The following is a 14,628-nucleotide window of genomic DNA, read 5'->3' as shown; positions in this document are numbered from 1 at the left end:
CATTTTTGACATCAAATTGTAACAAGGGCCAATCATGATTAGCAACCAAGGACAAGATTACGCGCACAATATTGACCTTTGCTACTGGAGTAAAGGTCTCTGTGTAATCTACTCCATAGGTCTGAGTATAACCTTTTGCTACTAATCTTGCCTTGTAATAGTCAATGGAACCATCAGCCTTGTGCTTTAAAGTATACACTCATCTGCACCTAATTGCTTTTTTCCTTTCGGTAAAGGAACTAGCTCCCAAGTGGCATTCTTGCTCAAGGCTTCCATCTCAATATGCATTGCATCCACCCATTTTAGATCAGATAGAGTACATATGACTTAGATAAACGATAAGTTGACACATAATGGTTAATGGGATATCTGGATTTGGCGTGTATATCAGGAGAGTATTGTATTTTAGGTTTACCACGAGCAGTGCGTGGGGGTAATGGATAAGTAGACACATCATTAGAAAGTACCTCATCATTATCAAGGATTGAAATATCGGACGATACACCGATAAATTGGTCGATATATTGATATTTTCAACTGTCGACACCGATATTGGGGGGTAATGCCATATCTTCCCCTATATCGATGATATATCCTCGATAAGTGCGATATCCCCGATATTTTGCCGATATCCTCGATATTTCCTGATACCCATAACAAAACCCAAAAAAAATTCAAAAGTATTGTAGCAAATTGAAACCCAAAAGATTTTTTGGAGTATTGTGGGCAGTGATTAGATATGTGTGAAGGCTTTTGGCAATATCCAATTCAAAAGATGTTTTGGAGTATGCATTAATTATTACTATGAAGAATCTATGCACAGTCAATTGAGGGGACATACATATCTTATCTCAAGCTTATTTGCCACTGGCTTGGCTTCCCATCTTTTGGTCTAACGTGTATTGATCACAGCCACTATATTTGTAAATTTGTAGATTATATGATACACAAAATATTAGTATAATAATAATTAATATGTAAAGAATGTGAGTGACTGTTTTTTGAGCCATGAAAAGAAGAACTTGGAAGAAGAATTGATTCTTTACTTCGTGCTTGGAAGACTGTTTTGAGCTTTGGGGTTCTCTTTTTTGGCTTATTGTTCGGCCTTTAAATTGTTGAAAGCTTTTATCTAAGTTCGGTCCTTTAGGTAAATTAACTAGAAATGCTATATTCCACTCAAAGTTTGAGCTTCTTGTGGAACTCTTTATCATTTAATATTTGTTTCATTTTTTGGCTGTTTCTTTTTCACTTTTCGAAGTCAAACAATTGGCAATATGCAATTCACTGCCCACATACCTCCAAAAAATTTGACTAGTTTTAGTTCCATCAAAGTCAGAGAATCATCCAACTGGAATCCATAAAATAAAGTTTGCAAAGCCCATATACCATTGTCCCCCGACCCCCAAAACTTCCCACTATTATCATGAAAGAACCCTCTTTAAATTAGAGGCTATTTTGCTTTTTTTTTTTGGGGCACCAAATCTTCCCTTCTCTTTTTTTCTTTCTCTGCGAGCTTTTCAATTTTTATTTAGTCTGTGAGCTTCTTTCCTTGTTTGCAAGTTCTCTTTGACTATTATTTCAGGTATGTGGCTCTACCTTATGGTCTGTATTTTTTATATGATAGATTTGATATTGTAAGTTAATTTAATATATTTTAAGTGTGATAGATTAAAAATGGCAAGTAGTAGTGGACCGAGTAGAGCTAGTGTGCCTGGTGGTCTTGATGTGGCATGGAAATATGCTCGTCCAATAGAAGGCAATAAGCATGGCACCATATGCACATTTTGTGAATCCACATTTAAAAGTGGTGGAATTACACGGTTAAAGTATCATGTGGCCAGATTTGATCCACATAAGAGTGTAAAGAAGTACTGCCAGATATTAAGAAGGAGGTAATTGCATGGATAAAGGAGAAAGAGTCTAGCAAACAACATAAGAAATCTGCTGAAGATAAACACAAGATCTACAGCAAGAGGGGGATACATGGGCAATAAAAGTAGCAATCCTATTGATGATGATGACGACGACGATGATGAGGATGTATATGCATATCCTCCAGACATGCACCCTGCAGAGAAAGAAGATTACCTTGCTGCCATTAGAGCGTTGAAGTACCTTGCTGCCATTTGAGCGTTGAAGTACCTTGCTGCCATTAGAGCGTCGAAGCAAGAAGAACAGTTTAGACAAGGAGGAGTTTATGGAATGGGAAGGAAACGATTTGCAGGGGGAGCAAGTGGTAGTAGTCAACCGTAATACCGTCTCACTCAAAGCCTTCGAGACCTACTTCGATCTCCTCCGGTACCAATGCCACACAAGAACACTAGAGCAAAATAGAGAACAATCAAAGGCATGATTAGAAACTCAGTAGAGGTACTTGGAAGATACTGCAGCAAATTCTTCATACTTGAGAACATGGCTCCTCAAAAAGAAAGTTCCCCTCATTTCAAGAATATGATTGCTGCAGCCCAACAAGCAGGTTTTGCTTTATTCCTTATGACTTTCCTTTCTTGAACTTTAATATTCTAAACATACCAATTACTAATATAAGTTCGATTATATTAGGTCAAGGCGTAGCCACACCATCGTTGTATGAAATAAAGCATAAGTACTTAGATATGAAACACATAAACATGCAAGTCTATGTGGAAAAGGTATAGGAAGATTGGGGCGTGTATGGATGCACCATCATGAGTGATGGATGGACTGGCCCCAATAAATTTCATGGTCTACCCAAACTGGAAAACAATTTTTTTTGAAACCAATGGATGCTTCAGATAAAACCAAGGATGCAAAGTACACTGCCAAATTGTTGCGGGATGTCATAAAAGAGGTTGGGCCGTCGAATGTTGTTCATATTGTCACCGACAATGGTTCAGCCTTTGTTAAGGCTGGAGAGATGATGCTGGAGCGGTACCCTATTTATTGGACTCCTTGTGCTACACATTGCATTGATCTATATTTGAAGATATTGGGAAGCAAGAGTCGGTGGCTAATGTCATAAATAAGGCTAGGAAATTAACCAACTACATTTACAATCATGGTTGGCTATTGGCTCAGATGAGGATCTTCTGTCAAGCAGATTTGGTCAGACCCAGTGCAACTCAATTTGCTACAAACTACATCACCATCAATAACATCTTAAATAAGAAAGCTGAGTTGAGGCAACTTTTTACAAGTGAGGAATGGTATAATAGTCGATTCAGTGAATCAGAAGAGGGGAAGATAATTGAAAGTCGAGTCCTTGATCATAGATTTTGGGATGCCATGGAAAGAGTGCAATCCATCAATGAGCCTTTGTGTAGCATCCTGCGAATTGTTGACACAGAGGTAGTTCCTACCATGCCTATCTTATATGATATGTTTCACATAATGAAAGAGAAGATTTCTAAGTTGAAGGGAAAAAAATGGCTTCTCAAAATCATCAATCACAAATGGGATGTCACATTATCTCGTCCATTACATCAAGCTGGTATGCATTAATCTTTTAGTAAAAATGTGCATCAATTTTTAAATTTATACAACGGGTATTAACTAATCTTCATATTTGTGCCCACTACTTGAACCCTAGATATCAATATGAATATGAAACAGGGGTTGGATACAATAAAGAGTTACTTTCAGGACTCCAACGCGTATTTGAAAGGTTGAACCCAACTGGGGATAGAGGTTTGTAAGCATTTGGGGCCGAGGTAAGTGAACACAAAACAATGTGTTCCTCATTAAATTTAGTTTTATGCATCTTGAACACAAAACATTGTGAATCCAGGTGATAAATTTTAGAGACTGTAGAAAGACATTTCGCACTGAGATGGCCATCAAATCAAGAAAATCGATCCCCCCCAGCAGAATGGTGGAATCTTCATGGTGATTCTGCCCCGAACTTGCAAAAAATTGCTATGCTTATATTGTCACAAATAGCATCATCATCGGCATGTGAGCAAAATTGGAGTACATTTGCTCTTATTCACACGAAACAAAGGAACCATCTCGCATATACTAGGCTGGAAAAGATTGTCTTTCGCTATTATAATATGAAACTTAAGCTACGTGATGAAGAGGCCGAAATGAACAAGGTTGCAGAAAATGACTACATAAACCTTCTTGACATTGCAGGGCAACCATCTGATGATGATAATAATCCAATTCAACAATGGATTATGACAGCTTACTTGGATGATGAACAAGGCAACCCTGATGCCGTTATAGCACAACATGCTGCCCAAGAAGGAGTTGATGTTGATAAAGTCATATCCGAAGATGTTAGGAGTGGAGATACTTCATCATTTGAAAGGGATATGCTTGGACCTCGGCAAGTTCAAAGACGTCCCTTGAGAGACGATGCCAGTGCTAGTAGAAAGGAAAGTTCATCCAATTCGTCAGATAATGATGGAGGAAGTAATGCTGGATCAGGAGGTAATGAAGAAGGAAGACAATATAACCCATTTACTGTTGAGGATGATTTTACTCATGCCACCCAAGATGAGGATCATGGATGCAGAGAAGCTGGGCCAGGCATTGGCCCAATTGGGAAGCAATACTCAAAGAAAAGAAGCCAACCAATCAATCCATCTGAAGAGGACATGGCGATCAGTTTTGGATCTATGAGGATACTAGACCTAGTACAAACTCAAATGAATCTTATGATGGCTATGGTTATGTCATGTCTGATTATAGTGGAACTAGTTATGGAGCTCAAGATGATGAAACATATTATGGACCTACTAGTTGGGTTAATCCTAACTATCCCATATATGGGAGGACAATAGGGAATTAAAGAGAGACATATGTGCACCATGTTCAAACATGGCTTACAAACTACTCGGGTTAGATGACTTGGTATGACTATTGTATGAATCTAGATGGTTGTTCCTCATTGTTTGAACCTCATAGGAGCTCTTCATTTATGTAGTTGGACACTCATCTAAATTGTAATCCAATGTTTAAATAAACTATGGATTTATGTATGGTTTATTCATTCTAATCAACATTTTATTTTCAAACTTTTCATTAACGCGCATTACATACCACTTATATTTCATCATATGTATATCTTATTATTAGAAAATTTTGAGTTTTATTTGTTCAATACATTCATTGATAATGTACATAACATCTATGAAAGTTTTACACCAAAATTATGTGTTTCAATGTCTACATTTGTCATTTTTGTTGATTTTTTCTCGATACTTAAAACGATAACGATATATCCCCTGAAATATTCGTAAATTGGAGGCCCAATATTATCTGCACGGCCGATAGTTTAATCCTTGATCATTATCACGAGTTGATTGGGGCAGTAGTAGGGTAAGGGGGGTCTTATATCGATCTCATCTTCACAAGAGTCACCAGTATCACTATCATGTTCTTCTCACAAGGAGTACAAATCGTTAAAAAATTCAACCGGCGGCAGGTCGTTACCTTCTGTGCCACCGGTCTATTCCAAGCAAATTGCTTAGTGACCGGTCACTTTTTCTGGGCCACCGGTCGGTTCCAGGCAGTCATCAGTCATCGAGGCATGCGACCGGTCGTTACCTTCTGAGCGACCAGTCGGTTCTAGGCAGATTTCTTAGCAATCGGTCGTTTCTTCTAAGCGACCGATTGGTTCCATGTAGATTACTTGGCAACCAGTCGTTTCCTCTACGTGATCGGTCGCTGGCACTTTGTTAGAAATTCCTTCACATGCCTCTTTACTCTAAGATTTTCTATTCCGAAACTCTTCAATTCACTCCCTCTTTCCTCTTGAATTGGAGAAAAGGAAGAGACATAATACGGTACTTCTTCATGAAAGGTGACATCCAAAGTAACAGACATATCCAACATAAGGGAGCGAGCAACTTCAAGTAACTGACGATTCTTACGTTCAAACACACCATTCTGTTGAGGAGTGAATGGAGTGGTTGTTTGGTGAATGATACCTTGATCACGGAAGAATTGGGTCAAGGTATGATTCACATATTCACCTCCGTTACCAGTTCAAAATACTTTAACACTGGCATGAAACTGAGTAGACACCATAACACAAAAAACAGGAAGAATAGAGGCAACATCATGTTTATTCGTCATCGAATATACCCATGTTAAGCGAGTGCAATCATCAATGAACGTGACAAACCAACGGAAACCATGAGAAGTCACATGGGCAGGGCCCCATACATCAGAATGTACTAACTCAAAAGGCAATATAGCTTTATTATTACTCAAGGGAAAAACAGTACTGTGGCTCTTGGCCATTACACAAGTATCACATTTGAAGCTAGACTCATCACACGAACTAAATAATGAAGGAAATAAATGTTTAAGATAACTAAATGACGGATGTCCTAAGCGACGATGTCACAGCTAAAGTGGTTCATTGTCTTTGACACTACCACTCTGGACTTTATTAGCGACACAATCGCGAACTGCTGCAGCCAATAACTGTAAGTAATACAACCCCACTATCCGTTTACCATGCCCAATCTTTTCGTGAGTCTTGAGATCCTGAAAAAAAATAATGGGTAGAATAGAAAGTAGCAAAAACATTAAGTGTATCAAGTAAACGCCCAACAAATAACAAATTACAACGAATATTTGGAACCAAGAGTACATGGGACAAAGTTAAAGAAGGAGTGAGGTGGATGGTACCTTACCCGGTAACTAGGGAAGGTAAACCATTAGCACTAGTAATATAGGGGTCACGAGGGTTATGAGGCAACTCTTCAAACATATTATCATCATAAGTCATATGATCAGAAGTACCAGTGTCAATTATCCAAGTATTAGAATCCATACCTGGCATGGTATCAGAAGCACATAGATTTGCAAACTAGGCCGAATGACGGACCTCATCTTGAGTCATAGTGCAGGCAGCCTTGGGATTATACCTAGGAGTTTTGTAGTCAGCAAACCAATCGGGATAACCATGCTCCTTAAAACACTTTCAGAGTAATGATTCCCATTACAATGACGACACTTAGGAGGACCATCAAGAAAGTTATGGGTACAGCTAGAAGGACGAGACCCAGCAGAAGAAGAAAATTTTCTAGATGAAGAGCGACCAGTCGTGTCGTGCTGTGCGACCGGTCGTTGACGTGCTGGGTCAACTTTGAGGGCCATTAAACCTCCTCCAAGCATAACGGACTGATGAGTGTCTTCCTCCATGACCATGGCATAGGCTTTGAGAGGGGGCGGGATAGGACTAAGAGCAAGGATACAGCTACGGACACCATCATACTGTGGATCAAGTCCTCCAAAAAATCATAAACTCAATCGGCTTCAATTTCTTTCAGACGATGAGCCCCATCATCAGCACAACTAAACTCAAATGGACGCAGACAATCAATCTCTTGCCAGATAGCATGAAATTTTTCATAGAACACTTTGACAGATTCACCATTCTGACATGTAAGTATGGACTGCCGTCGGAGTTGAAACAACTGAGAACTATTCTGAGTCACAGTATAGGTCTTCCGGGCGGCCTCCCATATATCAAAAGCAGTATCACCATGTTCAAACAAGGCACGAACTGGATTAGTCATGGAATTGAGAAGCCATGACTGCACCAGGAAATTATCTTCTTCCCATTTGGCATAAGCAGTGGAATCTGAAGACGGAGCAGGCTTCTTCCCATTGATCCAACTTGCCATACGATGACTAGTAATTGTAATACGCGCACCACGAGACCAAGAAGCATAATTGGAGCCATCCAATTTGTCAAAAGTAATCGGGACGCACTAGCACTCACCACGACTTTTGAATCATCACCCATAATAGCAGCGGAAAAAAAAACACGACACAAAGTAGATACACAAACACAACATAGGCACGGGTATAAGAATCCTAAAAGGAATTAGGGCACACAGTAGAACACGAGTGGCACAACACACACAGGTCACCAGAAAGCCGGCTCTAATACTAAGTTAAACAATATGGGTAGAATATTTTCCTATATATTTCATTCTCCGAAAGGAGGTATTTATAATACAAGGTTACAAACCCTAGTAGGGTTATACTAGGAAATAAGAAGAAGTCCTAATTACATAATATCTATACAAAAAAGGAATAAATAAAAACCCAATAGAATAAGAAAGAAATATCCTAATAAGACTAGGATATCTATCTCACCAACAAATTATACCTTAGCGACCATGGCCAAAGTTTCCGGGGATTTGCCCCTTTGCTAGCGCCCACCACTTGTTCGACTAAATGCCTCAAAGAAGTTGTTTTGTTTGTTGCTATGTGAGACCCGAAATATTTACCTTAGATTTTTGGGCTTGATCTCACGAGCATGTAGGAGAACACGGTTCATCAATCAGAGCCCCACAACCAAAATTATGAATTTTCGAAGGTTTTCTAGAATTGAAGCTGAGTCAATCCAGCACTTCTCATTTTGATTTTTTTTAAATGGTCCAATAGCAAGCAGGCACATGTCAATTTCTGATTGACCTTACTTAAAAAATTCATTAGAAACTCATATGCGTGCTGACAAATTCACCGAAAATTACCCCGAACTTTTATTCACGTGTACTTTTATCTCATGACCTCCAAATCACATGTGCTTTTTGGTTAGATTAATTGGTATTGACTTTTGTTAGATTCATTATGTAATTGACATGGATTTTGTTCATATCTGATATGAATTTTGGTAAACTAATTGTGTCACTGACTTGGATTTTGTTCATATTAATTGATATTCCATATAGACTATAGTCAATTAGTTATAGTCGTAAAACTCTTATTTATTTTAATTATGCATGACATTAGTATTGTTTAAATTCTATAGGCATTTGGTTGTTTAAATTATTTTTTGAATTTTTACTCTTTTTTTTTTAACACACCATGAATGTTAAGATTTGAATCCAGAACCTTGCCTGAATCCCTAGCAAATATTTAATCTTTTAAATATTGCACATTTTCTGAAAAATTCATAAATCCGCCTTTACATACAAATAATATGAGCAGAGGAAAAAATGGAATCTAAACCTTGCTTACATGAATAAATGCTATACAAGATTTCAGTTTTCAACTTTGGGCAAATTCCCTCTTTTGCATGCAATTCTCTCTCAAAGTCTTTGTGCTTCTGTGTTTGTCTCCCCGTTGGCGGGGTAGACACCTCCTTCTCAGTGGTCCTACATATAACTTGAAAATAAAATTAAAAATAAAAAGCATGAAGGAAATTCCATTACTAATTTCCATAATTCTGAACTTGTGTGCACAAAAGTCAAAATCAAGAGCTACATATAGGTGGAATTGTACCTTTACTGCTCAACCATAAAACTGGTCGTGCCAATTAATCCATTAACTTTACTTTGAATCTGCGCGCTCAACTATATAATCAACTGTAAACAGAATCTTTTTTTTCCGTCGTAATCAATTAATGTTGATTTAAAACTCCATAATTATATAATTAATTAAAAATAATAATTCATTGTAATCAATTAATATTCATTTAAAACTCCATAATTATATAATTAATTGAAAAAATAATAATTCATCGTAATCAATTAATGTTCATTTAAAACTCTATAATTATATAATTAATTGAAAAAAAAAAATTGAATCTGCATACGCAAGTATATGACTTCGGTTCGGTGCCTAATAACCTAATTGTTCATGATAATAAATTGTGACAACATATAAAAGACATAAAAGTCAAAACCTTCCCTCCCACCTCCAAGTGATTAAATTATATGCGCATGGGGTTTGGCTTTGCCGTCAACTTTTATAGCTCCCAACCTCTAACGACCATGTTCCTATGGCCCGTACGACGTACATGGGGCCCTATTGGAGGACAAGAAGATCTCAGAGGGAAATTGGTCTTCCAATCATAAAACTTTGCATTCTCTTCAATCGCGGTCTAATGTTGCAAAAGCTAGCTAATGTATAGCTGTATGTCCTTCTTTAACATGGTTTACAAAATGTCAAATTGTAAGTTGTATCTCCTTCTTTAACAAGTTACAGTTAAACGCGTCTAGGGCCGATATATAATTAGAACATTTGTTCTGTTGTTATTTCAAACTACTTATAATAAGAGTTTGACTTTCGATTTTCTCATTGTGTTACATCATAAATGTGATGAGGTATGTTAGGACTTGGGAGCACGCCCTACATGTCTAAATGCACAAGTATAGATCTCACTTTACTAATTGGTATGACCCTATAGATGAAAGACAGTAAGGTAATGGAAATAAAGATATTTCATATATGTAGAAGGTACAATAGGAGTGCGGCTCTTAAATGCCAGTTTGAACTTGTCTTATTGACAGAAATATTTTGATAAATGAATGTCTATATTCATCTCTATCTACACTATGAAAATGAACCAATAACAACAACAATTAGCAAACTCTCTTCTTCCTCATATCCTTAGATTAAAGAAGAAAAGCGTGTAACAAGATCATTCTTAGCATCAATCTTCATCCTTTCCTTTGTCTTCTCTATCAACCACCATATCCTTACCTTCATATGCACAAGAAGATGAAAATATTTAATTTCCATATCATATACGGACGTGCTTGTTACGTGTTCAACCTTGTTACTCTGTGGATCATCAGGCATCAAGTTCACAATGAAAAATAGGTGAAGCAAACGACTGTAAGTCACCAAAAATGATGTCATCTCCTTCGGCGTAGCTATTCAAGTCTTGGCAATCAAAATAAGTTTGAATGTCATCAGGAAAACTCCGACGTGGTATGTCTGGCACTGAAAGTGTCGACGAGCAGTCTGTCGACGACATTGAGGTTTTTTCAAGCATTTCCTTGAATTTAGGGGATTGTAGAAGAAGTCCTAATGCCGATGACGCTGAGGCACCATTTCCTGACCGTGACAAAGCTACCGTTGACTCGCTAGTGCTACTAGAACTCGAGTGGTAATTAGGAATGAACCCTAACCCTAATTTCGAATTAGGATTTTGCGTTGGAACGAGGTCACCATTAGGGTTTGGTTGAGCGTTGTTAGGAACATTTTGATTATTTGGGCATAGTGACTTGATGTAACGGCTAAGGTCGAAGTTTGTGACAGCATTAAGTCCACGGTACTCTATGGCTGCCATGTCATATGCTGTTGCTGCTTCTTCTTGAGTAGCTGCCAAAAACAAAATTGAAAACGATATTATAATTCAAAGTGTACGTAATTTGTGTGGGATCCCAAGGAGGAGGAATATTAAATTCAAGAATTTAATTTGCTAGCCGATGTTGGTAGAAGGTTTGGATTTTTGTTTTTGTTTTTTGTTTTGTTTTGAGAAAAGTTTGAATGAAATTTTGAATAGCTGCATAGGCAGTTGAGGTTAGGTGATCTACATCCCAACTAATAGATTTGATTTCATGTTTTCGTTGTTTTCTTTATCCTGTTATATATTGGCCCCATGTGGGGTTTTTTCATTATGAATTTATGTGGTGGACATCTTTCTATGTCACAACTTCATTTATTTGGTGTTAGTTGTTGGACTACATTCATGACGTGTGCTGCCTTACATCTTGCCACATGGCATTTAAAAATGAATAACTGGGGTTTAGGTAAGGCCATGCAATAAAGTTTAATCCATAATTTAACCAAAAAGATTCTTTTTTCTTTAAAACATTTCACCCCAAAGTTTCCTAACAGATAATCAAAATAATAATTTCATTATTACTTTTTGGATATAGAATTAAATACATAAATAAAGCGGTAAAAAGTGAGAATTACCATATGTTCCAAGGTAGAGATATTTGTTACCGAAAACCCTGCCAATTCGAGCCTCCCATCTTCCATTATGATGATGTCTGCAAATTAGAATGAATCTATTTAAGAAACGCCAAAATTTAAAACTCACTTTACCTCAATAAAGTAAGTGGTGCAAAATTGCCAATACATACATAGATTGTGACAGCCATCTCAATCTTTTGGCAACTTAGCATCTTTGCTTACATGTGCCTTTTTTATTTTTTTTAATTTTATTTTTAACCCAAGTGGATGTAAAAGAAGCCAAGTGAAAGCAATTTAATCATAAAATTTAAATATTGGTGTAAATATATAAAATCTACAGACATAATTGAATATGAAATTAATGAAAATTACCTTGCTACGCCTCTATATTTTGAAACTCCACGAGAAAATCCACTACTTTTCCTGTAAATTAATTTAAAAAATATTGATAAATAACAATTTAACATCTCTAATATTTATATCCCCAGCAGAGGTACTATTTTTTTTATCACCTCCTCAATGATCCAATGTATTCTTCTTTCGACTGGCTCTCCATTTCCTTGAGCTCTTCTGGGTAAGTGCCCAACTGCAATTAATTAATAATAATTTAGTAAAAATTAATGTTAATTTCATGCTAATAACATTGATTAATGTAAAACTGGTTTTAATTAATCAAAGATCCACCAAATCCAATTTCAGAGAGGAAAAAAATTATACTGGGAAATTGAGGATTGTATCTTGTCCCCAGTACTTTAATGCTGCCAAGTCATAAGCACGTGCAGCAGCTTCTTCATCATCATATGCTCCTAACAAATGCAATATCCCATATTAAATGATTCACTTCCTTGCCCAACAAATTTTTATTTTTATTTTTATTTTAAATGAAAAGATAAAATGAATTAAAGGGCAGTAAAATAAAGAAGAATTTATATATATATATATATATATATATATATAAAATGGCTTTTCATTTCCATGAAGAGTTGTTTTCAAATGGGACACACCTAGATAAACTGCATTTGAGTTGGGATTAATTCCATCATCATCATCATCATCATCAGCAACACCAAGCAGAAAATTGACACAAGAAAAAATGTTAACCCCAATAGCTTAATTGTACTAAAAATGGAAGAAGCAAAAAGAAAACCAAGAGAAGAGATTAAGAACCTTGTCTTCCTTTCTTGTTTTGGGACTCATTCCAGCAATTCTTATCCCACAAATGAGCTTCATATCGGCCCGTCCATCGGTGCCTTAAACAAGTATTCAACATTAATCACTCCGATATGTAAAAAGAGAAATGAGAAAGAACCCAACTCCAAAACAAGACAAAAGCAGAGACAAAAGGCAAAAACTACGAACGAACTTAGTTTATGGATATATCCATGAATATGTATTAAATAATTACCTTGTGACTCCCCGGTAGATGGAGCTCCGCTGAGGAGGAGAGTCACGGCGGACGCTTTTACGCGTCCGCTTGACTTTTGTTGTAGCAGTACTATTGGTGTTGTTGCTGTTGCTGTTGTTAGAGCTTGCAGTGTTCTTTTGGTTTTGCTGTGAGGTTTTCGCCATTAAACTCTCTCAGCCGAAGAGTCCAAAAGAACAAGGAGAGTAAGAGAGAAAAAGGAAAGAGGAAAGAGAGAAGAGAGAGAGAGAGAGAGAGAGAGTTAGATGGGTGTGACTAGGGTATAATATAAGTGAGAAGGGTTTTGAAGGAATGACATAATATAATGGAGGGAGAGCAAATTGGGTTCGATTTTCTTGGCCCAAAAAAAGAAAGAAGAGAGAAAAAAAGAAAAAGGATTTGGTTTTGGAATTAATTTAGGGTTAAAGGGATGAGAAAATAGAAGGTGTTGTTGAGCCGGCTGATGAGAAGAGTCTTTTTGTGGCCGTCTCTAAGCGGCTTCTACCCATTTACCTCTTGTCCTCACTTGTTCTTTTGGGTGTTGTGAAAATTGATAGCACTTTCTCTCCATTTTGCCCTATTAATTATTTATATAAATCATGCAATTATATATATATATATATATATATATATATAGACTAGAAGGTTCATGAGTCATGAGCTTAATCACCCTTGATTAACTTATAAACTAACTCCCTTTAATTCTATCTCTTCTTGTTTGGGTGATTATCTTGTTTTTTCCTCCATCATTGTATATCGTCATCACTTATTTATTTATTTATTTATTTAATTTTTACTATTCATTTAAATTATTATATATATTTTCCATGCGAAACTTTTGTACTGTTTGGTTATTCATATCCCTGGTACAGTTTTGGGAAGAAAAAAAAATTCCCACCACTCTATTTTCATAATTATCTACACTGAGACTTTGTTTTGGTTTTGTTTTATTTTATCTCTAAGAATTTATTTTGGCAGTGCCTACGATGATCTAGTTAAGAGATGCAAATCAGTAGCCGCAAACGATGATCTATTTAATAAATACACCTTACTCATCATATTTAACTCTAATCAAACGTAAGCGAAAACCCTATGGAAATAGCAAATTAGCAATAGCAATGAATGGTTAGTATATAATGCGAAAAGTGTTGGAGGCATCAAAAGGAAAATATGCTCCATAATTCATAGTGTCCCATTTTTTCTGTCTCAAAGATATAAAGCAATGAAATCAATAAAGATCGAACAAGCAGGCAAACGAAAAAAGTATGCTTCAACTAAATATTTATTTGTAATACATTGTATAATATAATTATGGTATACAAACGTTGGAGATCAAAACTGCTGATCACCAAATACATGCTATATATGATTTTCAATTAACCAAATATTATTGAGAGGAATTGCAATGGGTGAACAGGGATCTGGGAATTCAACTACCCAATATTGGAAGATGAAGCAATCTTATCGCACTGCTTCACTACGATTTTCAGTCTCAGTCTCAGGACGCTTAATCATACATTATTGACATGAATGCAATGAGACACATAAGTCCTGCTACCTAGTAT

The 14,628-nt window shown here is 36.6% G+C and overlaps 2 protein-coding genes across 2 annotated transcripts; one reads left to right on the top strand and one right to left on the bottom strand.

Moving 5' to 3' along the window:
• The first annotated feature begins 2,761 nt into the window (after positions 1-2,761).
• LOC117621662 lies at positions 2,762-4,766 on the top strand. Its single transcript, XM_034352225.1, has 4 exons — positions 2,762-2,870; positions 2,966-3,469; positions 3,592-3,666; positions 3,781-4,766. Exons 1-4 carry the CDS (start codon positions 2,762-2,764, stop codon positions 4,764-4,766), a joined length of 1,674 nt encoding a protein of 557 aa, XP_034208116.1.
• Positions 4,767-10,237: 5,471 nt separating this feature from the next.
• Positions 10,238-13,324, bottom strand: LOC117622066 (AP2-like ethylene-responsive transcription factor At1g16060). Its single transcript, XM_034352589.1, has 8 exons — positions 13,067-13,324; positions 12,829-12,911; positions 12,666-12,674; positions 12,379-12,467; positions 12,174-12,247; positions 12,034-12,084; positions 11,662-11,738; positions 10,238-11,061 (listed from the first exon to the last, which is right to left on the bottom strand). The coding sequence occupies exons 1-8, from the start codon at positions 13,228-13,230 to the stop codon at positions 10,529-10,531; spliced, it is 1,080 nt and encodes a 359-aa protein (XP_034208480.1). The 5' UTR covers positions 13,231-13,324; the 3' UTR covers positions 10,238-10,528.
• Positions 13,325-14,628: the final 1,304 nt, after the last annotated feature.

The sequence above is a fragment of the Prunus dulcis genome, chromosome 3 (genome assembly GCF_902201215.1).
Source record: "Prunus dulcis chromosome 3, ALMONDv2, whole genome shotgun sequence".
Taxonomy (NCBI): domain Eukaryota; kingdom Viridiplantae; phylum Streptophyta; class Magnoliopsida; order Rosales; family Rosaceae; genus Prunus; species Prunus dulcis.
This window is presented reverse-complemented; position numbering and strand designations above follow the sequence as displayed.